The 26,800-nt window shown below is 52.6% G+C and overlaps 1 protein-coding gene across 3 annotated transcripts; it reads left to right on the plus strand.

Annotated features, from left to right (window-relative positions):
• Positions 1–67: 67 nt before the first annotated feature.
• On the plus strand, positions 68–26,373 carry Shisa7 (shisa family member 7). Of its 3 annotated transcripts, none has more exons than XM_045134246.1 (7): positions 68–182; positions 7,653–7,743; positions 11,950–12,698; positions 13,891–14,045; positions 16,916–16,966; positions 18,126–18,275; positions 20,992–26,373. In XM_045134246.1, the coding sequence occupies exons 3-7, from the start codon at positions 11,992–11,994 to the stop codon at positions 21,630–21,632; spliced, it is 1,704 nt and encodes a 567-aa protein (XP_044990181.1). In that variant the 5' UTR covers positions 68–182; positions 7,653–7,743; positions 11,950–11,991; the 3' UTR covers positions 21,633–26,373. The 3 variants fall into 3 exon arrangements, with proteins under 3 accessions (XP_044990181.1, XP_044990183.1, XP_044990182.1); XM_045134247.1 differs by lacking the exon at positions 68–182 and adding an exon at positions 1,879–2,002; XM_045134248.1 differs by lacking the exon at positions 16,916–16,966.
• Positions 26,374–26,800: the final 427 nt, after the last annotated feature.

Raw genomic sequence — 26,800 nt, forward strand, 5'->3', positions numbered from 1 at the left:
GCACGAGAGAGCTGCCGGCCGGGGTCGCTGCCACGCCGCCCCCCCTTTCTCTCCCTCCCCCCCCATCGGCGCGCGCACGCCCAGCCCCGCCGGCTTTCGCAGACGCGCTGGCGCTGCCTCCCCCGGCTGGCCCCCACGCCGCCACCCCCGATTCCCCGAGGGTCCCGCATCCGGAAAGCGAGGTGAGCGCATCTGCACCCACTGTGGAGAGGGAAACTGAGTCACGGGTCAAACCGATGAAGGGGATGGATGGGAAGGAAAGGACAGGTATGTGGATGGATGGATGGACGGACGGATGGATGGATGGACAGACGGAAGGAAGAACCGACGGTTACAGCTCAGTGGTCCATACTCCCCTTTAAACGCAGTAGTCTAAGGACCCACGCTGGGAGGTCCTCGAATTCCGCAGCCCCTTTGGAGGTCCAAGGATTGGAACTCTACAGGCGACCCCTGCTCCACCCCGGCCTTGCGGGGAGGGCGGGATGAGAAGAAGGCATCCTCTGAATCCCCTGAGGATGCAGGCACCAGCCCGCCCCTCCATGAGGCAATCAAAGCCCCCTCCCCACCCATTCTGGCAGCCCAGACCCCTCCCAGAAGGCGCGGCTCTCCCGTGTCACACAGCTCCGCACACCCTCTCCAGGGACCTAGGAGTCCCAGCAGTCCTCCGGAGCCCCCCGGGGACACAGGCGACGGCGCCCCAGCCCCCGCCTTCCGGATCCAGGTGTCCCCTCCGCACACCCAACCCGAAGCCTGCGTCTCGAGTCCGCGCTCGCGTCACCATGGCAACGGGAATCTATTTTGCGCTGGGAACACACCGCTCCCGCCGCAGCAACCCCCCCCCCCGCAATCACCACCACCCCACCTGCTTGAGGGGAGTGAGGGGCCGGAGGGACGGGGGTCCAGTGGAGTGGGGGGGAGAAGGCAGACCCTCAGAGGAGGCAGAGCCCTGGGACAGATGAGCAGGCACTGGGACCCCGAGGTAGAGGAGAGCGCACAGCAGCAGCAAGGCGGGGAAGGCCAGAGATGAAAACTGGTGCCCGGACAGACCAAGCAGGCGCAGAGATGCGAAGAAACAGACCGAGACCCTTCAGCCAATCCCGTTAGAGACACGGAGCAGGCTGTGCGGGGTGGGATGCAGGCGGGGGTCCCCGCAGGAGAATGGATGGGTTGTTCTGCGGGAGATGCGGAGGTCCCAGCCACGGAAGAGTGTCTGCTGCGCGTTGGTGCTTGAGAGTGCCGACTCCGATCCCGGCATCAGCCCCGGGGACCTCCCGACCCCAGCCCCTCCTTCTCATACCGGTCCCCACTTCAAACCGCCCCTCCAACCCCAGAAGTTCTGGGAGCCTCCACTCTGCCCTCCAAACCCCCGCCCTGCTCTATTCACTCCCAGCCACCACCCCCAGCCCCCCAATAGTCCACTCCGGCTGTTTAGGAGGCCCTAACCCAGCCTATTGTCTGGGCTCCTGTCCCTCCCTCACCCCCCATAATACTCCTCCTCCTCACTGTCCCCCTCTAAGAGGCCCCTCTGTTCCTCTCTCTAGATCTCCCACTCTCTCTGTCTGTCTACCTCCCACCACTCACCCACCCCTTCCTGTTCCACCTTCTGCGGGTTTCTGTCTCTTCCCTGGGTGTCTCTCTGTCTCTCACTCCTCCCTCCCCTTCTCCGGATCTCGCTGTATCTCTGTCTCTCTAGACCCCAGAGCACCCTCACTGTGCCTCCAGCAGGATCTTCTTCTGAAGGCAGCTTGCCCTGACCCTGCCAATCCTGGAGAAGATCTTCCCCCTCCGCCCCAAAGCTGGCACAGTTGCAACAGCTCCCTCCTCCACCCCCGGGGAGGGGGTTCCTCTCCCCAGCATGCCCCCCGCCCCCGCCATGCACCCTGTGTCTCTCAAGTCCTGAGCTGGGTTGAGGAGCTGACAGGGTGCAGGGAACGAAGAACCGAGGTTCTGGGTCTTCCCTCACCCTCCCCCCAGCTGTGGAGGAGGACATCATCTCGCCTGTGTGCGTGAGAGTGAGAGGTCGGGGGAGGTGTGGGGGCGGGGCGGGGCAGGGGCGTCACATGCCTGTTGCAGATTCTGGGCTCTATGAAGAATCTGAGGTGTTGCGGGGAGGGAGGTAGATGGTTGCTCCTCTGAGTGGAGTGCGCTGGGTCTTGAGACTTGTGATAGTCCCTCTGTGCCTTAGCATCTCCGTCTTGGGCACTAAGAGTCAAAATATATGGAAATGCACACGTTTGTGCGCAGAGCTACAAGTGTTTCCCCAGACCAACTCTGGGTGTCCGCGTGGCTGCGCCTGGGTACTGTCTAGGCGTCCGGTGGTCTGTGTCAGCGTGTACCAGTTCTGTTGTCGTCTAAGCAGAGTCCCCCGGGAAGACAAGCCCCCTGTCTCCCACGACTGCAAGTGGTGTCCTTGGTCCGCTCGCCTGTAGATGCTGCCCTCGCCGACAGGTCTAGAGGGAGGCGGTGACTATGGGGATGCTGGGTGTGAGCGGAACGTGCCGCTGGTTCTCCATGTTCCTTGCTGAAGTTGGCCCTGGTGTGCAATTGTGTCTCCCTGTAGCCCCTACCCCAGCCCCTCACTCTCATACTGGTGCCCGCTTCAAACCCCCTGTGAGGAGTGGGAGAGGCGGAAACCAGAGATGTGTCTGTATGGGTGAGGTAGGAGGTGTGTCTACAGGGTCCCTCCAGGGGCCTGGTACCCATCGGGAAGTGAGCAGTCCACTGTCAGCCTTTGCACGGGAAGCAGAGGTGCTTGCGTCCCGCCAGCCTCTGTAGAGACCAGCTGGATTTCAGCCTCTCAGAGCCCTTCTTGCATTGCACAGCCTGCTCAGTTGTACATAGCAGTCCTAGATGAATGAATTCATAAGACCGTGTGTGTGTGTGTGTGTGTGTGTGTGTGTGTCCGTGTGCGCGTGCTACTTCCAGAATAGGAGGCTCTGTATGTCTCATTGTGCACCGTGGGGCTCTGGCAACTGAAAGAACTCACCTCTTATACTTGCTTCAACATTTTCCAGGCGATAAATATTTACCGAGCATCTGCCAGGCACTGGTTCTCAGTGCGGCGGAGAGACAGTGGAGAGGTAGACAAAACCATCTGCCTTCAAGGCAACTCTAGTCTGGAGAAGGAAGACACAAGGCAAAATGTGCATCATGGCAAGTGCCTACCGGGTAGGGGACAGGAGGGACCTGGGGCTGCTGCCGAGACTGGCGGAGATGATAGGTGAACTAACTGAACAGAGCTGTAGGGAAGGGGGTCCCAGATGAAAGGAACAGCAAATGCAAAGGGTAGGAAAGGGGACCTCATGGACATGACCCTGGAAAAGGGTGGCTCAGTGCACAGTGGGGATTTACCGTGAGAAAGGAAGCCAAGCTCAGACTGGACAGAAATGTTGATGTCATCTGCTCACTTTGTTGCTGCCTTGTGGGTTTTATTAAATTTATTTAATTTATTTATTTGAGGGGGAGGGGAGAAAAAATAGGCAGGTAGAGAGGGAGAGAATGGGCACTGCCAGGGCCTCCAACTACTGCAAATGAACTCCAGATGCATGTGCCCCCTTGTGCATCTGGCTTACGTGGGTCCTGGCGAACTGAACCTGAGTCCTTTGGCTTTTCAGGCAAGCGCCTTAACTGTTAACCCATCTCTCCAGCCCTGCTTTTAGTTTTTTATTTATTCATTTAAGAGAGAGGAGAGATGAGAGAGAGAGAGAGAGGAGCGTATGCATGCATCTGCATGCCAGGGCGACTTGCTACTGCCAACAAACTCCAGATGCATGAGCCACCTTGTGCATCTGGCTTTACGTGGGTACTGGGGAACCAAACTCAAGCTGTCAGGCTTTGCAAGCAAGCCTTTAACTGCTGAGTCCTCTTCGCAGCCCCTTGTATTTTGGGGCTGGTGTGCCCATTCTCTCTCCCCTCCAAATAAATAACTAAAATATACAAGTGTATGTTTGCAAGGGTGTGCATGTGTGGTGTGACTGTGTGTGCACGTTTGTATGTTTGGGGGCACACCGTGTGCTGAGGCATGTGCACATGTGTGTGTGTGTGTGCATCTGGAGGCCAGAAGTCAACATCCATGTCTTCCTCAGTCACTCTCCATTTAATTATTTATTTTGTTTATTTTTTGTTGTTTTCAAGGTAGGGTTTCACTCTGGCTCAGGCTGACCTGGAATTCACCATGTAGTCTCAGGGTGGCCTCAAACTCATGGCGATCCTCCTACTTCTGCCTCACGAGTGCTGGAATTTAAAGGCGTGCGTCACCATGCCCGGCTCCATTTATTTTTTTTTTAATATTTTTATGGGCTGGAGAGTTGACTTAGCAGTTAAGGCACTTGCCTGCGAAGCCTAGGACCCAGGTTGTACCAATCTGGATTTCGTTTGGAGTGGCTAGAGACCCTGGCATACCCATTCTATCTCTCTCTGCCTCTTTCTCTCAAATAAATAAAATAAATTTTAAAATATTTTCATTTATTTATGTGTAGAGAGAGATAGAAGAGAGACAGAATGGGCACAGCAGGACGAATAGGATCCAGATGCATGTGCCACTTTATGCATCTGGCTTTACATGGGTACTGGGGAATTGAACTCAGGTCTTTAGGCTTTGCAAGCAGTTGCCTTAACCACTAAGCCATTTCTCCAACCCTCCATTTATTTATTATTTTTTTCTTTGGTTTTTCAAGGTAGAGTCTCACTCTAGCCCAGGCTGACCTAGAATTCACTGTGTAGTCTCAGTGTGGCCTCAAACTCACTGTGATCCTCCTACCTCTGCCTTCCAAGTGCTGGGATTAAAGGCATGCACAACCACATCAGGTTCCTTCATTTATTTATTTATTTTAATGTTTTTATTTATGAGAGAATGGACATGCCAGGGCCTCTAGCCATTGCAAATGGATTCCAGACATATGTGCCACCTTGTGCATCTGGCTTATGTGGGACCTGTAGAATTGAAACCTGGGTCCTTTGGCTTCGCAGGCAAAGCCTTAACCACTAAGCCCTTTCTCCAGCCCTCCTCCATATATTTTTTGAGACAAGGTCTCTCTCTGAACCTGGAGCTCAGCAGTTCAGCCAGACTAGCTGTATACTGAGTCCCAGGGATTCCATCTCTGTCACCCAACTCTAGGATTACAGGAGCAAGCATACCACCATGCCTTGTGGGTGTTGAGGATCTGCATGTTTTGTGGGGTTTTTAAAGATTTATTTTTATTTATTTTTCAAGTGCTAGAAACACAAGCATGTGCCACCACACCTAGCTCCATTTTTTGAAATTGTAGTAAAATAAAAGATTTCTATTTTAGCCATTATAAGATGTACAATTCACTGATGTCTGCATATTCATTAGGTTGTATGACCATGTCTACTGTCTACTATCAGGACATTGTTGTCACCTCAAAAGGAAGCTGTGGTCTGGAGAGAGGGGTCAGCAGTTAAGGAGCTTGCTTGAAAAGCTTGACAGCCCCAATACTCATGTAAAACCTAGCATACATCTGGGGTTCATTTGCAGTGGCAGGAAGTTCTAGCATGCCCATTCTCTCTCCCTCTCTCTCTCCTTTTCTCCCTCCTTGCAAATAAATAAATTTTTTTTTTCAAAAAAGTAAGCCCAGGCTGGAGTGAGGGCTTAGTGCTTAAAGTGCTTGCCTGCAAAGCCAAAGGACCAGGTTCGATTCCTCAGTACCCACATAAGCCAGATGCACAGAGTGGCACATGCATCTGGAGTTTGTTGCCGTGGCTGGAGACCCTGGAGTGCCCATTACCTATTTCTCATAAATAAATAAATAAAACCACCTGGTGTGATGTTGCACGCCTTTAATCCCAGCACTTGGGAGGCAGAGGTAGGAGGATCGCCAAGAGTTCAAGGCCACCCTGAGGCTATATAGTGAATTCCAGGTCAGCCTGAGCCAGAGTGAGACACTACCTTGAAAAATCACCAAAAAAAAAAAAAAAAAAATTAAAAAGGGGGCCTGGAGAGATGGCTGAGCAGTTAAGGCATTTGCCTGCGAAGCCTAATGACCCAGATTTGGTTCTCCAGTACCCACATAAAGCCAGATGCATAAAGTGGTCATTTGTAGTGGCTGGAGGCCCTGGTGTGCCCATTCTCTCTGTCTGTTCTATCTCTCTTTGCTTGTAAATCAATTTAAAAATTTTGGGCCAGGCGTGATGGCACACGCCTTTAATCCCAGCACTTGGGAGGCAGAGGTAGGAGGATCGCCAAGAGTTCAAGACCACCCTGAGACTATATAGTGAATTCCAGCCAGAGTGAGACTGTATCTTGAAAACAAAATTAATTTTCCCCCGAGGTAGGGTCTCACTCTGGCTCTCACTCTGGAATTCACTATGTAGTCTCAGGGTGGCCTCGAATTTATGGCGATCCTCCTACCTCCAACTCCTGAGTGCTGGGATTAAAGGTGTTCACCACCATGCCTGGCAGTTTAAAAAAATTTTTAAAGGAAGCCCTACACCCGTGAAGCAATCAGTCCCTTCCAGCTCTAAGCTATTAAACTATTACTAATGAAGAGAGCATCTGTCTTCTGCATAGGTTTGACTCTTGTGGGCATTTTATACAAATGAAATAATACAGTGGGCAACCTTTTCTGTCTGGCTGCCTTTACTTAACAGTTCTCTCAAGGTTCATCCATGTTGTAGCATGTCTCAGTAACTGTCCCTTTTTTAGGTTGGATGGACATTTTGTTTATCCATTCATCATTCCTGGACACAAGTAATTTTCACTGTTTGGCTAATATGCAAAGTGCTACTGTGAATATTCATGCAGACATTTTTTTTTTTTTCTATGTAGGGTTTCACTCTGACTCAGGCTGATCTGGAAATTCACTATGTAGTCTCAGGGTGGCCTTGAACTCATGGCAATGCTCCTACCTCTGCCTCCCAAGTGCTGGGATTAAGGGCATGCGTCATCACGCCCTGCTTCTCAGCCACTGCAGTCAAACTCCAGACACATGTGCCATCTTGTGCACACGTGTGACTTTGCATGCTTGTGTCACCTTGTGCATCTGGTTTATATGGGACCTGGAGAGGCATACATGGGTCCTCAGGCTTGGCAGGCAAGTGATTTAAGTACTAAGATATTCCTCTAGCCCCAGACTTTTATTTTATTTTTTTATTTATTAGTTTATTTATTTGACGGAGAAAGAGGGAGAGAGAGAGAGAGAGAGAGAGAATGGGCACACCAGGGCCTTCAGCCACCGCAAATGAACTCCAGATGCATGTGCACCCTTGTGCATCTGGCTAATGTGGGTCCGGGGGAATCAAACCTGGGTCCTTTGGCTTTGCAGGCAAATGCCTTAACCACTAAGCCATCCCTCCAGCCCTTTATTTTATTATTTATTTACTCCCAGACTTCAAAAAAATATTGTATTTATTTATTTGCAAGCAGAGAGAGAGAAAGAATGGGCATGCCAGGGCCTCCAGCCACTGCAATCGAACTAAAGATACATGTGCCAGTTTATGCATCTTGCTTTACATGGATACTCCAGCCCCATGCATGCATTTTTTGTTCATGTGTACGTGTGCATGGGATGCATTCCGTGCATGTGTGTTTGTAGGTGTGTGGGTACAAGTGTAAGGACACGTACACGTGCACAGGTGTGGAGGTCAGTGTTGGTGTTTTACTCATTTCGACTCCGTGTCATTTATTGAGACAGGGTCTCACACTGAACCAAGAGCTCACCAGTCCAGCTAGCCAGCCGGCCCAGAAACCTGCCTGTGTCCACCTCACGAGCACTGGGATTACAGGTGTGTGCTGTCATGTTCTGCATTTATGTGGGTTCTGGGGACCTAAGCTCAGGCCCTGACCCTTGTGTTGCAAGTGCTTTGCCATCTCAATAGTCTTTTTGATAAAAAAGTATTAATTTAGGGCTGGAGAGATGGCTTAGCGGTTAAGGCACTTGCCTGCAAAGCCAAAGGACCTCGGTTCAATTTGCCAGGACCCATGTAAGCCAGATGCACAAGGGGCACATGCATCTGGAGTTCATTAACAGTGGCTGGAGGCCCTGGCGCACTCATTCTCTCCCTCTTTCTCTCTCTCAAAACAAAATAAGGTTTTAAAAAATATTAATTCATTTGACAGGGAGAGAAAGAAGCAGAGTGGGGGAGAGAGAATAGGCACAGAGCCTCTAGCTACTGCAAGTGAACTCCAGACACATGCATCACTTTGTGTGTCCAGCTTACATGGGTCCCGGGGAATCAAATCCGGGTTCTTAGACTTTGCAGGCAAATGCCCTAACTGCTGAACCATCTCTCCAGCTTTTTGTTTGTTTGTTTGTTTGCTTTTGACTTTTCCAGATAGGGTCTCGCTGAAGCTCAGGGTGACCTGGAATTCACTATGTAGTCTCAGGGTGACCTCGAACTCACTGTGATCCTTCTACCTCTGCCTCATGAGTGCTGGGATTAAAGGCATGTGCCACTTTACCCAGCCCCTCATACTTTTTTAAAAATAGTATTTATTGCCAGTCATGATGGTGCACGCCTTTAATCCCAGCACTTGGGAGGCAGACGTAGAAGGATTGCTATGAGTTTGAGGCCACCCTGAAACTACATAGTGAATTCCAGGTCAGCCTGAGCTACAGCGAGACCCTACCTCAGAAAACCAAAATATAAAAAATAAAAATACTATTTATTTAGTTACTTATTGAAGAGAAATAGTCAGAGAGAGGAAGGGAGAGAATGGGTGCACTAGGGCCTTCAGCTGCTGCAAACGAACTCCAGACGCATGTGTCACCTTGTGCAGCTGCTTATGTGGGTCCTGAGGAACTGAACCTGGGACCTTTGGCTTTGCAGGCAAGTGCCTCAACTGCTAAGCCATCTCTCCAGTCCATGCATACTCTTTGTATGGCCATTTGTTCAGTTCTTTGGGTAGATACTTAGAAGCAGAATTACTGATTCCTATGGTAACCTAAATTTGTGTGTGTGTGTAACTAAAGCAACCACTCTACCACTGAGCTACATCCCCAGCCTCTCTTACTTTTTTTTTTTTTTTTTTTTTTTTGGTTTTTCGAGGTAGGGTCTCACTCTAGCCCAGGCTGACCTGGAATTCACTATGGAGTCTCAGGGTGGCCTTGAACTCACGGCGATCCTCCTACCTCTGCCTCCCGAGTGCTGGGATTAAAGGCGTGCGCCACCACGCCCGGCTCTCCCTCTTACTTTTGACACAAGTTCTTGCTAAGCTGGGAACTCACTATGCACTCCAGGCAGACCTCGAGCTTTCAATCCTCCTGCCTCAGCACCCACAGTAGCTGACGTGGTGGTCCTGTGCCACCACATCTAGCTCTGTCATTTTTTGTTTTTTTTTTTTTTATTTGCAAACAGAGAGAGAGAGAATGAATGTATGTGTGGTGGAGAGAGAAAGAAAATATGAGAATGGGCCCACCAGGGCCTCCTGCCACAACAAACTCCAGATGCATACACCACCTTGTGCATCTAGCTCTATATAAGCGCTGAGTAGTGGGGGAATCAAACCCGGGCTGGAAGCCTTGCAAGCCAGTGCCTTCAACCGCTGAGCCATCTCTCCAGCCCTCTGTTAAATTTTTGATGAGCTGCCAACTCTTCTTCCATGATTCTACCATGTGAGACAATCAATTTCTTAGACACCCATTAAATATCCAGCTGAGGCACTCAGAAGGCATTGGAGTATTCTAGGCTGGAGTTCACAAAAAGGGCACACTATGGAGTTGAAAAGGAAAATTGAAGGCCTGGTATGGTGGCTTATGCCTGCAGTCCCAGTAGGCACAGGATCAAGGTCATCCTCAGCTACACACACACACACAAGGGATAAATAGTAACACTATAAATCAATCTCTCCCTCTCTCTCTCTCCATACACACACACACACACACACACACACACACACACACAGTTTTTTTGTTTATTTTTCGAGGTAGGGTCTTGCTCTAGCCCAAGCTGACCTGGAATTCACTATGTAGTCTCAGGGTGGCCTCGAACTCACAGCCATCCTCCTACCTCTGCCTCCTGAGTGCTGGGATTAAACGTGTGCGCCATTGCACCCAGCTCCTGCTGCCATTTTCAATCTTCAAGGCTTCCTTCACTGTTTCTTCTTTCTTTCTTCTTTAAGGTAGGGTCTCACTCCAGCCCAAGCTGACCTGGAACTCACTCTGGAGTCCAAGGCTGGCCTCAAACTTATGGTATTCCTCCTACTTCTGCCTCTTGAGTGCTGGGATTAAAGGTGTTCACCACCTTCATTGTTTGTTGACATTTCTTCTCAACAGTCTGCAACAGGTGTGACATTTATTTGCATCTGGCGACCCCAGACTGACTGGAACCCAGCTTGATGCTCACAACAGCATACAGCTCAGGGAGGGTGCTTGGTACCCTCAGACGTGGGTGAGTGGGCCACTTGCAGAATGGGTTCCTGTCACATGAACTGTGCCCAACCCCCTACCGCCAGGGAGACCTTTGGACACTTGGCTCCAGTAGGGTTGTGAGGTTCTCATTTTGTACAAGGGAAGGTGGAGGTGCCAAGGGGAGTAACCCCAGCTCTGAACCATCCCATGGAAGGTTCTCTTTGCCCTGTGCTCTCCCAGGTGATTCTCCAACTCTTCTATAATGGCTCCTGCCCATTCAAGTGGGCCTGCCCAGGACCTGCCCAGATGATTGCCATAGAGACAACAGAAGATCTGCCCTTCTGGCCCCCAAGTCTCAAACCACATCTTCCTTTTCATCAGTCCCCCCTCACATGTTTCTGGAATTATAAACAGTTGTGGCAAACACTTTGGTCTATAAATCGTGTGTGTGTGTGTGTGTGTGTGTGTGTGTCCTGGAGGAGGAAGAGGAAAGAGGCAGAAATAGTTGGGGAACTGAGGACTATATAAGCCAATCTCAAGAGCATCTGTGTACTTACTACCAGGGGAATTTGTTTGTTTGCTTTGAGACAGGGTCTGCTAAGTAGCCCAGGCTGGCCTCAAACTTGGGATGATCCCCATGCCTCAGCCTCCCCAGTGCTGGGATTACAGATGTGAACCACCATGCAGCGCTTTTAAACAGAAGAGCTTTTTTTTTTTTTTTGAGATAGGGTCTCGCTGCAGCCCAGGCTGACCTGGAATTCACTATGTAATCTTAGACTGGCCTCGAACTCACAGCAATCCTCCTACCTCTGCCTCCAGAGTGCAGGAGAGCATTTTTTGACAGAACCTGGAGGCATCTTGGGTTGTCAGACTTAAGAAAATGGGGCCTGGCTCCATCTCCAACACTCATTCTCTTTCTGCTCTGTCTCCTTTCTCCCTTTTCCTATCTCCTCACTTCTATCCTGCCCCACATCTTCCTTCCTTCCTTCCCACTTTCCCTCTTTCTCCTGTCCTTAATGCCCTCCCCATCACTCCCCTCCTGCCTGCCTGCCTACTTCCTTTCCTTTCGCATTCTCCCCATTCCCTCCTTACTTTTACTTCCCTCCTTTCCTTCTCTTCTTCCTTCTCACCTTCCCCTTCCCTTCCCTCTCACCCTTCTTCCTTCTCTCCCTCCCTCGCTTACCTTTCCTTCCTCCATTCTTTCTTCCCACGCTCCCTCCTTCTCCTCTCCTCAACGCCCTTCCCATCACCCTCCCCCCTCCTACTTCGTTCCTAACTTTCTTTCCTCTCCCATCCTCCCCCTTCCCTTCTCTCCATACTTCCCACTCATTTCCCTCTTTCCTTCTCTCCCTCCCTCTCTTACTTCTCTCCTTCCTTTTCCCTTTCTTTCCTCCCTTCTTCCTTTTTTTTTTTTTTTCTTTCTTTCCTTCCCTCTTTTGCCCGGTGATCCCTGGCCCCTCACCTCCTGGTCGCACCCTCACTATTCCCTCTGCTTTCTTTCTCCCCCGCCCACCCCCATCCCCATTTCTTCCTTCACATCTTCCGCGCCCCCTCCCCTTCCCCGCCGGTCCTCCATCCATCCCTCTCCCCGCCTCCCTCGGCGCTCCCCGCGCCCCCACCCCGCCCCATCCCGCCCCAGCAGCTCGGCTCCGGGATCCGCAGCCCCGGCGACTCCGCGCGCGCCATGCCGTCCCTGCTGCTCCTCGGGACCGTCGCGCTGCTGGCGTCCGCCGCGGGCTCGGCTGGGGAGCGCCCCAACAACGGCTCGAGCGCCGGGGGCCCGGGCCCGCTGCCGGCGCTGCTCGCGCACCTGCGGCGCCTGACCGGGGCCCTGGCGGGCGGCGGGGGCGCGGCGGGCACGGGCGGCACCGCCACCGCCAACAACGCGTCCCGGAGCGGCCCCGGCGCGGGCGCGGGCGCGGGCGCGGGCGCGGCGGCGAGAGCGCCCCCTCCGGCCGAGCTGTGCCACGGCTACTACGATGTCATGGGCCAGTACGACGCCACGTTCAACTGCAGCACCGGCTCCTACCGCTTCTGCTGCGGCACCTGCCACTACCGCTTCTGCTGCGAGCACCGCCACATGCGCCTGGCGCAGGCGTCCTGCTCCAACTACGACACGCCGCGCTGGGCCACCACGCCACCGCCGCTGGCCGGGGGCGCCGGGGGCGCAGGGGGGGCGGGCGGGGGACCAGGACCTGGCCAAGCCGGGTGGCTGGAAGGGGGCCGGGCCGGGGGTGCTGGGGGACGTGGGGGTGAAGGCCCGGGGGGCAGCACGGCCTACGTGGTGTGCGGAGTCATCAGCTTCGCCCTGGCCGTGGGCGTCGGCGCTAAGGTGGCCTTCAGCAAGGCGTCGCGTGCGCCCAGGGCGCATCGAGAGATCAACGTGCCTAGGTGCGGGTGCGTAGTGGCTGGAAGGAGGGAGAGACTCTGGGGACGGGTCCTGGGCGCTGGGAAGTGTGGTCACCTGTTGGGATGAGGCTGAACATGCCACCGTCTGGGAGGGCAGATGAGCGGGGCCTGAGATACCACCCAAAGGACTTGGCTAAGGAAAATAATTGGGATAGGGGAATTCGGACTCTTACTCATTCAGCTTTTTTTTTTTTTTTTCCCCCAAGGTAAGGTCGCATTCTAGCCCAGGCAGGCTGATCTGGAATTCACTATGTAGTCTCAGGGTGTCCTCAAACTCATGGTGATCCTCCTACCTCTGCCTCCCAAGTGCTAGGATTAAAGACGTGACCCACCACGCCCAGACCAACTATTTTTTTTAATATTTATTTATTTATCTGGGAGAAATAAAGAGGAAGAGAGGGAGGAAAGGAGACAGAGAGAAAGAGAGAGAATGGGCCCATCAGGGTCTCTAGCCATTGCAATGAATTCCAGTTGCATGTGCTACCATTTGCATCTGACTTACATGGCTCCTAGGGAAGCGAACCTGGGTCCTTTGGCTTTGCAAGCAAGCGTCTTAACTGCTAAACTATCTCTCCAACTCTCATTCAACTGTTTCTTGAGCACCTTTTGTGAGCCAGAAACTTGGAATAGAGTTCAATAATGCAATAAGCCTAAACTTCTAAGATAGCTCATGGGAGATGCCCTGGGGCGGTGTGTGAGAGCCAGAGCCAACTGCAGAAGCCAGAGTGGCATTGGGAGGCCAGGAAGAAAGAGGCTCATTTCCAGGTGGGAGGGGCAGTGATAAGTGCCAAGCAGTGGACTGATGGGGAGATGCATTTTGGAAGTCGAACCTTCAGGATTGCAAAGTGGAAATTTTATTTTAAGTCAGATGGTTCTAAAGCTTGAGATCTGCCTAAGTGAGTGAACCGACACATTTTATTTACCCAAGGAGCAGGAATAAAATCCCAGGCTCACGATGGTGGGGGACACCGAGGAGAAAGTGGTGGTACATCAAACACGAAATGTGACCCAGAGGATGGCATTGGAAAGGGCATGGCCAAAAATGGACATGTTGTGCAGCTAGCGAGTGATAGAGTCCCTAAAGAAGAGAACAGGGAGGGAGGAAAAGATCTAGGCCCTTCCTCACCTTTCTCCCACCTCCGTCCCTGATCACCCATCCCTCTGCTACCTTCAGGGCCCTGGTGGACATTCTGAGGCATCAAGCAGGCCCTACAACCCGCCCAGACCGGGCCCGAAGCAGCTCCCTCACCCCAGGGATCGGAGGCCCGGAGAGTATGGCCCCCAGAACGCCCAAGAACCTCTACAACACGGTGAAGCCCTCCAACCTCGGTGAGTGTGAACGGCAGCTGATGCCTGGTCTATGGCCACGCCCCGATCCATTGGCACCGCCCTCCACCACATGGCCCCGCCTTCCATTGCCCAAGCCCCGCCCTAGTGTTTCTGCACGGTCAGGGCTCTGAAGCCTTCCATCTCTCCGCTCTCCAACACCTGTCTAGTTCGTCCCCTTCCGTGACTCGTTCTGAGTGTTCGCATGGAGAAGTCCGATGGGGCGTTAGGGAGCCGAGACCGCGCTCTGGTTGGAGCGGGAGGAGAATCGCTGATGCTCTGAGTGGCTAGCACAGCGCTTGTGAGATGGCCAGGCCAGAAGCCAAGGAGAGCGTGGACTTTTCAGGCTACCTAGAATGTTCTAGGCCAGCTTGGACTAAATAGCGATACCCTGTCTAAAAAAAAAAAAAAAAAAAAAAAAAAAAAAAAAAAAAAAAAAAAACGCCGAGCATGGTGGCGCACGCCTTTAATCCCAGCATTCGGGAGGCAGAGGTAGGAGGATCACCGTGAGTTCGAGGCCACCCTGAGACTATATAGTTAATTCCAGGTCAGCCTGGACCAGAGTGAGATCCTACCTCAAAATAAAAATAAAAATAAAAAAGCCGGGTATGATAGCACACACCTTTAATCCCAGCACTCAGGAAGCAGAGGTAAGAGGAGCGCCATGAGTTCAGGGCCACCCTGAGACTACATAGTGAATTCCAGGTCAGCCTGGGCTAGTGTGAGACCCTACCTTGAAAAAACAAAATAATTAATAATAATAGAAACTGGGGATGCGTTGAGGATGCAGCTCAGAGGTAGAGCACCTGCCTGGAATCCACAGTGAGAGGTTGTGGATGTGACTGCTCAGATGTAGATCCTAGAATCCACAAGTGGGGAGGTAAGAGCATGATTCGGCATAGGTTCATGACTAGCATGCTCAAGGCGCTGGGTTCCATTCCCTGCGTGGCAGAAGGTAAATGGGTGGAAGCACTATGCTCCTGAGACCCACGTGAAGAGTAGCATTAGGGGGTAGGATCAGGAGGCGGGGTGACAGTTCAGGGAGTAAGAAAGAAGAACTAGGCTGGGGATCATTCAAGTGTTTGTTTGTTTTTTTTTTTTTTTTTTGGTTTTTCGTGGTAGGGTCTCGCTGTAGCCCAGGCTGACCCAGAATTCACTATGGAGTCTCAGGGTGGCTCCAAACTCATGGAAATCCTCCTACCTCTGCCTCCGGAGCACTGGGATTACAGACATGCATCACCACGCACGGCTTTTTTTTTTTTTTTTCTTTTTTGCCAGCAGAGAGAGAGAGAGAATAGGCATGCCATGGCCTCCACCCACTGCATTCAAACTGCAGATGTATGCACCATTTTGTGCATCTGTCTTTCCATGGGTACTGGGGTGTCAGTCATGCCTGGGTCCCTAGGCATTGCAGGCAAGCAAGCACCTTCACTGCTGAGCAATCTCTCCAGCCCTAGAATGGATGATTTTTTTTAAGATTTTATTTTTATTTATTTATTAGAGTTAGAAAGGTGGAGAGAGAGAGAAAGAGAGAATGGTCACTCCAGGACCTCTAGCCACTACAAACAAATTCCAGATGCATGTGCCACCATGTGCATTTGACTTATGTGGGACCTGGAGAATTGAACCTGGGTCCTTAGGCTTTGCAGGCATGCGCCTTAGCCACTAAGCCATCTCTCCAGCCCTAGAGGAAATGGTTTTGTTTAAATTTATTTATTTATTGGCTTTTCGAGGTAGAGTCTCACTCTAGCTCAGGCTAATCTGGGATTCACTATGTAGTCTCAGGGTAGCCTTGAACTCATGGTAATCCTCCTACCTCTGCCTCCTGAGTGCTGAGATTAAAGGTATGTGTCACCACATCTGTCTATGATTTTATGCTGTTGTTGTTTTTCTAGGTACAGTCTCACTCTAGCTCAGGCTGACCTGGAATTCACTCTGCATTTTCAGGGTGGCCTAGAACTCACGGTGATCCTCCTACCTCTGCCTCCCCAGTGCTGGGATTAAAGGCGTGCACCACCACGCCAGGCTCTGGCTATGATTTTCAATAATGATAATGAATGAATGTATGCTCAAGCTGGATCTTTTTGTTTTGGCTTCTGGTTGGTCGGTTGGTTTTGAGACAAGGTGTCACATTCAACCCCAATCTGGCCTGGAACTCAATATGTAGCCTGGGTAGGCCTCAAACTCAAGCAATCCTCCTGCTTCAACCTCCTGAGTGCCAATTTTCAGGCGGTAAGCCACCATGCCCAGCGTCAAGATGGATCATGAAGGAGGTGTAGTTTTTCATTGCAAAAGGCAAGGACAGGGATTTCTAGCATAGCATATGCAAAGGCCCTGTGGCAGGACACAGCTGAGTTTACACAGGCCTGTGAGAGAAGAATGGTGGAGGCAGGTGTGTGAAAGCTGAGGCTGTAGATGCCAGCTAGTGCCAGGTTTCAGAGGCCTCACTTCTCCCTTGCGGGCAGTGGTGAAACATTTGAGAGGAGGAAGGACAACTATTGTGTGGCTCGGACCTTAGCAATTGACTGGCAGCATGGCGGAGGGGGTAGTCTAATGATGGAGAGAGAGATCGCCGGGGAGGGCAGAGAGGTGGCGTCACCAAACTTTGGCCTGGTTTTGGGATAGGTTTGGAACCTGGATACAGCCCGCACCCCAGCCATTAGCTTGTTGCCTAGTTGCTCAGGTCCCCAGCCTCAGTTTTCCAAATGGAGCCAATGGCGTAGGTCAGCCTGTGGGCCTTCCTTGATGATGTCAAGGGTGTGGGGCGGGTGGGTTGGTACTGAGCTCAGAATCAGAAGCGACACACTCCCGGGCAGCATGGTCAGGTAGGGCGGCGATGACAAGTGACGTCATCTCCCTTCTCGGTCCCTCAGATAACCTGCACCTCAACGTCAACAGTCCCAAGTACCACGCTGCCACACTGGGTACGCACGCACGCAGAGGGAGGAGGCAGCCCCGGGAGCGGGGAATCTTCCCGCCCCGCTGTGGCAGGCCCAGCCTGGTGCTGGGCGGAGTCTGAATAAGGCCCTGTGAGCTGGCCCTCAAGGTGCTCGCGTCAGGCCGGCCACCAAGGGAGCTGCAGTGTCCTCAAGAGGACACCGGAAGTGGTCATCTCCCTCCAGCCCCCATTGGGGGAAGATACACGGAATGTACCCCAAGCTGGTGCCAGGACTCCGTGGGTGCTGACGAATGCCAGCAGTCCACGTCCTGAGATGTGCTCACGATCCTATCCAGATCTCTCATAAGCCCTGGGTGTGAGGGCGGAGGGCGGGGCCTGGGACCCTGATGTGAGGGAGGGGGCGGGGCCTGGGTGTGAGGGGGGAGGAGGGCGGGGCCTGGGTGTGAGGGCGGAGGGCGGGGCCTGGGTGTGAGGGGAGGAGGGCGGGGCCTGGGTGTGAGGGAGGGGGCGGGGCCTGGGTGTGAGGGGAGGAGGGCGGGGCCTAGGTGTGATGGAGGAGGGCGGGGCCTGGGTGTGAGGGAGGGGGCGGGGCCTGGGTGTGAGGGGAGGAGGGCGGGGCCTAGGTGTGATGGAGGAGGGCGGGGCCTGGGTGCGAGGGAGGGGGCGGGGCCTGGGTGTGAGGGGAGGAGGGCGGGGCCTAGGTGTGATGGAGGAGGGCGGGGCCTGGGTGTGAGGGAGGGGGCGGGGCCTGGGTGTGAGGGGAGGAGGGCGGGGCCTGGGTGTGAGGGCGGGGCCTGGGACCCTGGGTGAGGGCAGAGGGTATGGGGTCTGGATCCCGGGCTGATGGAAGTAGGCTAGAGTCTGGACTTTGAGGTCTAAGGAAATAGGGATGGGGCTTGGGATCCTGGATCTGAGAGGGGAAGAAAGGGAGCCGAGACCTCCAAGATGTGAGGGCTGGAGTCTGCACTTCCAGGTCTTAAGAAAGTGGGCTGGACTCCTGGGTCTGAGGGAGAAGGGATGGGGCCTGGGTCCCTGGGTCAGAGAAGGGCTGGAGCCCGCACTTCCAGGTCTTAAGAAAGTGGGCTGGACGCCTAGGTCTGAGGGAGGAGGGCCGGGCGGGGGCTGGGACACTGGGTCTGACAGTGGAGGGGCTGCGCTGACCACGCCTTCCCCATGTGCCGCAGACTGGCGGGCCATGCCTCCCCCCAGCCCCTCCTTGCGCTACTCCACGCTGTCCTGTTCTCGGTCCTTCCACAACCTCTCGCATCTGCCCCCCTCCTACGAGGCTGCTGTGAAATCCGAGTTGAACCGCTACTCCTCCCTCAAGAGACTAGGTGAGTCCCGCGGGGAAGGGACGCGTGGTGGGCGGGCCCGGGACCGGAGTCAGGACCATGGAAAGTTGCATGATGGTCTTCCAAAGGTTAAACCTTCCTCAGACTCTTCTCCAAATTTATTCCCTAATTACCAGATTTCCCCTCCTCTCCCAGCCCTCAGTTGGTTTAGTTTCTGTGGGTTTTTCGTTTGGTTGTTTGTTTTTTGAGGTAGGATCTCGCTCTGGCCCAGACTGACCTATAATTAACTATGTAGTCTCAGGGTGGCCTCGACCTCTGCCTTCCGAGTGCTGGGATTAAAGGTGTGCACCACCACACCTGTCTAGTTTGTGTTTTATTAAATATTTATTTATTTAAGAATGAGAGAAAGAGGCAGTTAGAGGGAGAGAGGATAGGAGCGCCAGGGCCAACAGCTGCTGCAAACAAATATGCACCACCTTGTGCAGCTGGTTTACATGGATCCCGAGGAATCAAACCAGGGTCCTTTGATTTTGCAGGTAAGCACCTTAATTGCTAAGCCATCTCTCCAATCCATGTTTTGTTTTTTAAATTTATTTATTTGACAGAAAGAGCGGGGGGGAGAGAGAATGGGCATGCCAGGGCTTCCAGCCACTGCAAACAAACTCCAGACGCATGTGCCACCTTGTGCATCTGGCTAACGTGGGGCCTGGGGAATCAAACCTGTGTCCTTTGGCTTTGCAGGCAAACGCCTTAACCACTAAACCATCCCTCCAGCCCTCCAATCCATGTTTTGTTTGTGTGTTTGTTTTGGTTTTTCGAGGTAGGCTCTCACTGTAGCCCAGGCTATAGTCTCAGGGTGGCCTCAAACTCAGGAATCCTTCTACCTCCACCTCCCAAGTGCTGGGATTAAAGGCATGCACCACCATGCCCAGCTTTGGTTTTTGAGATAGGGTCTCTCTCTTTTTCTCTTTCTCTTTCTCGTTCCCTTTCTCTCTCTCTCTTCAGGGTCTCACTTCAGCCTAGGTTGGTTTCAACTCCTTATGTAGCTGAGGCTGGCTTTGAACTCCTGATCCTCCTGCCTCCACCACCTGCGTGGTGGGATTACAGGCAAGTACTGCCACACCCAGTTTAATGTTGTGCTGAGGACCAAACCGAGGGCTTTGTGTATGCTAGACAAGCACTCTACCAACTCAGTCACATCCCCAACCCCGCCCACCCTCTCTCTCCTTTTTTTTTTTTTTTTTTTTTTTTTGAGGTAGGGTCTCATTCTGGCTCATGCTGACCTGGAATTCACTATGTAGTCTCAGGGTGGCCTCGAACTCATAGTGATCCTCCTACCTCTGCCTCCCGAGTGCTGAGATTAAAGGTATGTGCTACTACACCCGGCTCATCTTTTTCTTTTCTTTTCTTTTCTTTTCTTTTCTTTTCTTTTCTTTTCTTTCTTTCTTTTTCTTTTTTTCTTTCTTTCTTTTTTTTTTTTTTGACACAGGGTCTAGATACAGGACTTCCTAGAATTTACTATGTACCTCAGGCTAGCCTCAAACCCACAGTGAACCTCCTGCCTCAGCATGAACGAGAAGAGTTGGGGTCTAGACTCCTGGGTGTCAGAGAGGAGAGATGGTATCTGGACTACCAGAGCTGACTTTGGGGACTGGGGTTTGGATTCCCAGGCTGGAAAAAGAAGGGGCTGAGATTATAGGCATGAGCCACCATGTCCATCTTAGCCTGGTGCTTCTTGGGCAAATTGTGCTCACTTTGGCAGCACATATACTAAAATTGTGGACCAAATTTCAGGAGCTTCTGGTCACATCCTGGTGTGGGGTATATAAAAGGCTAAAAGACAGCTGGAGAAATGACTTAGCAGTTAAGGCACTTGCCTGCAAAGCCAAAGGATGCAGGTTCGATTCCCCAGGACCCACATAAGCCAGATGCATGAGGTGGTGCCTGCATCTGGAGTTTGTTTGCAGAGGCTAAAAGCCCTGGTGTGCCCAAATGCCCTCTTTCTCTCTCTCAAGTAAATAAAAATAAAATATTTAAAAAGGCTAGAAGGGGCTGAAGAGATGGCTTAGCGGTTAAGCACTTGCCTGTGAAGCCTAAGGACCCTGGTTCGAGGCTTGGTTCCCCAGGACCCACGTTAGCCAGATGCACAAGGGGGCGCACACATCTGGAGTTCGTTTGCAGCAGCTGGAAGCCCTGGCGCGACCGTTCTCAATCTCTCTCTCTCTCTCTGTCTGTCTCTTTCTCTCTCTGTCACTCTCAAATAAATAAATAAAAAATGAACAAAAAAATTTTAAAAAAAGGCTAGAAGGGCTGGAAAGATGGCTTAGAGGTAAAGCACTTGCTTTGCAAAGCCAAAGGACCTAGGTTCAATTCCCCAGGACCCACATAAGCCAGATGCACAAGGGGTGCATGAGTCTGGAGTTCATTGACCATGGCTAGAGGCCCTGGCATGCCCATCCTCTTCTCTCTGTCTATCTTTCTCTTTCTGCTTGCAAATAAGTAAAATAAAATAAAGTAAAAAATCTAAACAAAGCCAGGCATGGTAATGCATGCCTTTAATCCCAACACTCTGGAGGCAGAGGTTAGGAGGATCACCACCCTGAGACTACATAGTGAACTCCAGGTCAGCCTGGACTAGAGTGAAACATTGCCTCAAACAAACAAACAAACAAACAAATCTGAAAGGTGAGAGAAGGAAGGTTTTAGGTTTGCAAGGGATTCCTATCTATGGCTTTTGGCTTTTTTCTTTCTTCCCCAGCTGAGAAAGATCTGGATGAAGCCTACTTGAAGCGCAGGCACCTGGCAGAGATGCCCCGCGGGACACTGCCCCTGCATGCACTTCGGAGACCTGGCACTGGAGGCGGCTACCGCATGGATGGCTGGGGTGGTCCTGAGGAGCTGGGTCTGGCACCTGCACCCAACCCACGGCGGGTCATGTCCCAGGAGCACCTGCTGGGTGACAGCCGGGCCTCCCGCTATGAGTTCACACTACCTCGGGCTCGCCTAGTATCACAGGAGCACCTGCTGCTGTCCTCCCCCGAGGCCCTACGTCAGAGCCGGGAGCACCTGCTGTCACCCCCACGCAGTCCTGCACTGCCCCCAGAGCCCACCACGCGGGCCAGTCTAGCTGCCTCTCACTCTAACCTGCTGCTGGGGCCTGGGGGGCCCCCCACACCACTGCATGGGCTGCCTCCATCGGGCCTTCATGCCCATCATCACCACGCCCTTCATGGCTCTCCCCAGCCTGCCTGGATGTCCGATGCTGGTGGAGGTGGGGGCACACTGGCCCGCAGGCCACCCTTCCAGCGCCAGGGCACCCTAGAGCAGCTGCAGTTCATCCCTGGCCACCACCTCCCCCAGCACTTGCGTACTGCCAGCAAGAACGAGGTGACTGTCTGAGGCCCAGGCAGGGGTGTTGGGAGGTGCGCCTCCTAGGCCCCCTCCACCCAGCCAGGATCCCCAATACAGGCTCCCAACCCCCAGGGGTCTGAGACCAGATGAGCCCTCAGATGGGAGACAAAGCCTCCTTTCAGGATGTCACAACAGACAAGATCTCTCCTACTGTGTCACTGTTTCAACCAAGGCCTTTCCCATGATGTCATCACAGAGGAAAAGGCCCACCTATGAGGTCACTAGAGGCTTGTCTATGTTCCACAACATCGCCACAAAGACTTCCTTCTATGTTGTCACAATGCCTTGTCCCATGCCACCATCCCTTAGAGACAAAGATTCTTTCCTGCCATGTCACCGCTGAGACAAGTCTCTCCCGTCTGATGTCATCTTGAGCTACAAGACCTCTTGGAACATCATTACCGCAGGGGAAATAGTTTCTTCCTCTTGTCTTTTCTATGGAGAAGATGCCTCCACCCCATGACGCCATCACTCCAGACAAAGCCATTTTCCTGCGACACGTCACAGGGGACTATGCCCTGACGACTGTGTCCACAACTAAGATAAGGCCTCCTTTCCACAACACTGTCACATGGGACTCTGACTCCCTTCCATGATGCCATCACCAGAGTAGGTACCTTGCCCTGTGGCACTATCAGAAGGACCGTGCCTCTCCCTACAATATCATCACTAGAAATGACAATCTGCTCCTGGGACCTTCTCCAAGATGAGGCCATTCTGTCATGTCACCACTAAACACTACCCACTTGGAGATGACACCAGAAGACACCTCCACGTGTTGTGAGAAGGCAGACAATGCCACCCATGGAAGATGCAAGAGAAAGTGCCCTGTCCTGAAATATCATCTGAAGGGTATCAGCACTGTGGAGGCCAGGATGATGCTCTTTTTGTTGGTGGTGATGCCCACCCATACTGTGATGTTATCACCCGGAGCTTCCTTCTCAGAGGCTATGCCCACTCTGGAAGTAATGGCGTTGCCAATGTTCTGCCTCACCCCTCCCATAACTTGGCCTATTGGCTTCTTCCCCTGATCCCAGGGACATGACCAATGGCATGTTTGCCACACCCTCTAAAGGGAGGTTGGGCCTCAGGTCCTGGCCCTGTGTGCTGAGTCCTTGGGATGGTTCCCATGGATGGATTTCTGCTCTTATGAGGTCACTCTGACCCACTAGGCTCCCAGGGTCCTGGGACTTATGGGGGGGCCAAAGGCTGGCATCACTACTTTCTGCCATATCTAAAGACATCAACTCTGTCAACAAAGTCCTCACCTCCTATTGGAGGGGAAGGATGAGGGGGTGTGCTGTTCACCTTATCAGTGATGTCATCAGTACCACACACAGTAGAACATCTATTTCCTAGGATTTCCTAACACTCATGTCGTATTATCCCCTTCCAATATATACCACCACTAATAGTGCCATAATCATCTCCCAAGATTCCTCACAACCAGGCAGCCATCACCTCCCAGGATCCACCATTCCATGTTGCCATCATCATTTCCCAGGATCCACCAGACCGTGCTGTCGTCCTACCTTCCAGAATCCACCACTCCATGTTGTCATTATCACTTCCAAGGATCCACCACACCATGCTGTCATGACTTCCCAGGATTTACTACACCGTGCGGTCATCGCCTCCCAGGATCCACCATACCATGCTTCATCACCTCCCAGGGTCCACCACACTATTCTGTCATCACTTCCCAGGATTTACCACACCATGCTGTTATCACCTCCCAGGATCCACCACACCATGCTTCATCACCTCCCAGGATCCACCACACCATGCTTCATCACCTCCCAGGATTTACCACACCATTCTGTCATCACCTCCCAGGGTCTACCACACCATGCTGTCATCACCTCCTACCACACCATGCTGTATCAATTAATTTCCCGTTGCTAGGACAAAGTACCTGAGAAGTAGCTTAAGAAAAAAAAGGATTCCCAGGCGTGGTGGTGCACGCCTTTAATCCCAGCACTCGGGAGGCAGAGGTAGGAGGATTGCCATGAGTTTGAGGCCACCCTGAGACTACATAGTGAATTCCAGGTCAGTCTGAACTAGTGTGAGACCCTACCTTGGAAAAGAAGAAGAAGAAGAAGAAGAAGAAGAAAGGAAAGGAAAGGGTTTATTTTCTGCTTGCAATTTTGAGGGGAAGTCCGTCATGGCAGGGAAGCATGGCAAGAGGAGGAAGCTGGCACCATGTCCTCACACCAGCAAGGAGGAAGTAAGGAGAGATGAATGTCGACAGCTCAGCCAGCCCTCCTGTTTAATATAGTCCAGGACCCCAGCCCATGAAATGGTGCCACCCACCTTTAAGGTGGATATGCCCACCCCAAGTAACCCAATCTAGGTAATCCCTCACAGGTGATTCTAGGTCCTGTCAAGTTGACACTTAATATAAACCATCACACATGCTGTCCTTGTCACCTCCCAGGATCCACCACAATCATGGTGTCTTCATCTCCCAGGATTCAGCATGTCCAGCGATGTCCTTACCTTCCAGAATCTCTTATTCCTAATGGTGACACCCCTGCTACAACTGATGATGCCAGCATTTCTCATGATGCCCCACTGGAGTTCTGTCATCGCCTGCCAAGATCCACTTCAGCCATGGTGTCTTCATGCCCCAGAATCCATCACAGTATGGTCCTACCTATTAAGATTCACTGCAACCATAGTATGATCACCTCCCAGGACCCACTTCAATCATCCACCATCATTCATCAGGATTTAGTGTAATCATGACATCACATCCCAGGAACCATAAGAGCCAGTGTTGACTTCATATCCCAGGACCCCATTTCAAGCACAGTGTCTCCATGTCCCAGGATCCATGAGAGCCAATGATGTCATCATCGACTGAGGTCCACCATAACCATAGTGTCCTTGTTACCCAAGATCCATGACAACTAGTGTGTCCGTAGATTCCAGGATCTATGACAATCAACATGTCCTCATCTTCCAGGATCCACTGCAACGATGTGCCATCTGCCAGGACCCACCATCTTAGGGCCCAAATACTATGACAGGGTGTATTTCAATTATCCTCTGGGGTTTCAAGGCACTTAATCTTGTTTCCTTCAGAGGACCCAGCACAACATACCATTTTCCCATTTCCTGAAATGACCTAGGATGGAGCCAGCTGTCCCTCTCTGACAACATCAGCCCCAACTCTGACCCTTCGTAATTATGTCACTGCCTCATTCCTGACCTACTGGATGCCTGGATCAGCCTCACCTTGGACTTGGTCTTGGTCAGACTCCTTTCACCCTTTGGTGAGGGCATCCAGGCTCCTGCTGGTACTACCACTGCCCCTAACCCAGCCATCTGATCGGTGACAGGGTCAATCCAGTGACCTCTTGGCAGCAGCAGAGGTGGGTGTCACAGCCCTTGGATGGCATCAGTGCCCCCCCCACCCAGCCACCCATTCCCTGTTACCACCAAGATCAGAACTCACTGGCTTGGGCCAAACCCTTCTCAGAGACTCTTGGCCCTGTGGCAAGAGCCCACAGCTGATGACCCGTCTGCTGGCCTGGTCCTGGGACAAGGACGCCTGAGAGTAATGGCTCCTGCCACCTTCAACTGCAGGGTCCAAGGGTGCTCCTTCACTTCTCTCCCTGATGCACCAGGGAGTATCTAGGGGCTTCAGGGAGACACCCTCCCCCAACACCCAGTGCACAATCTGCCCCCAGATCTTTTTTTGTACATAGCCATGTTGCAGGAAGCGGCCACTCCCACACTTAAAGGGCTACACGCCCCCCTCCCAGGCCCTAAGGCGGGGAGGGGGGCTCTTCTCCCTCCTCTGGGCCGCCTCCTTCCTCTTAATGCCTCCCCCACTAAAATGCTGGCTCCTCTGCCCAACATTTCCCTTCTCAGGAGCCTGGAGCAGGTATTTGGCACTTGACTCCCACCAAGATGAAGAAACTGAGTTGACCTTCAGATCGTCTTTGACTTGGGTGCCAGGTTTTCAGTCTCATTGCCTATAGCTGCTCTTCTAGTGGGCTCCCCTATCCCTTCTAGCTCCCCCTCTGCCCCAGTGCCCTTAGACTGTGACTCCTGAAAGGAGCCAGCTGGGACAGCTGCCCAGGCCTGGGCTCCTGGTCCTGTCCGCTCAACAATCCCATAGGACTCCACTCAGCTTTCTCCAGCCCCTAGCATTTTGGGGTTCAGGACCTTTCAGCTTTTGTATACCCCCCCCCTTCTCTCTCTCTCTCTCTCTCTCTTTCTCAGCCTGATTCCTTTTGGGAATCTACCTCCTTCCCAGCTTCTGACCTCCATTCACCTGCCTAACCCTGGGGACCTTGACTTAGTGTCTCAATAAAGCCATAATGGAGAGAGAGGTCTCAAGGGCGAGCCAGCAAGTTGTGTTCTGCTCGCGCCCCCACCCCCCGCCTCCCCCATGCTTCTGGAGCTGGGACCTGGCCTTCTGAGTCTTCCCCTCGCTCCCCAGTATACGCACACAAACATGCGTGGGCACAGCACACACAGCTGTTCAGGCAAACATCTCCCCTTGTGGCTGGTGGCCATAGAGGGGATGTCCTAGAGAGAAGATCAACGGTGCAGGAGCAAAGAACCTGCCACACCTCTGCCCTCTTCCTTGCTCCCTACCCCATTCCTCCCTCCAGTGCTGCTTCTGCCCTCAGCTTCCTAGTGAGGACAGCTGGAGGAGCTGTGACTTGGTAATTTTTGTTTTGTTTTGTTTTTGGAATAAAAACCGGTTTCCTCATCTGCAGTCCCAAGGTTGCCTACTGGGAAAGAATGGGTCTCACGTGTTGTGGATCACAAATTGAGACAGGCCCTCTCACGTGTAGCTGAGTGACATTTGTCAGGGGAGACCCTTCAAAGAGTGTTTCCAAGACTGGGCAGGAGTGCAAGCAGGAGGGCCTGAGTTTGGGTCCCCAGCAACCACGGGAAAGCACGTGGTGGTACACTCCTGAGATCCAGGCACTGAGGAGGCAGAGGATACCCGGGGCTCGTTGGCTGCCTAGTCTCATAGTTCTAGGTTCAGTGACAGACCTTGTCACCAAATCATAAAAATAAAGCCGGGCATGGTCGCACACGCCTTTAATCCCAGCACTCAGGAGGCAGAGGTAGGATCGCCGTCAGTTCAAGGCCACCCTGAGACTACATATTGAATCCCAGGTCAGCCTGGG

The sequence above is a fragment of the Jaculus jaculus genome, chromosome 14 (genome assembly GCF_020740685.1).
Source record: "Jaculus jaculus isolate mJacJac1 chromosome 14, mJacJac1.mat.Y.cur, whole genome shotgun sequence".
Lineage (NCBI taxonomy): Eukaryota > Metazoa > Chordata > Mammalia > Rodentia > Dipodidae > Jaculus > Jaculus jaculus.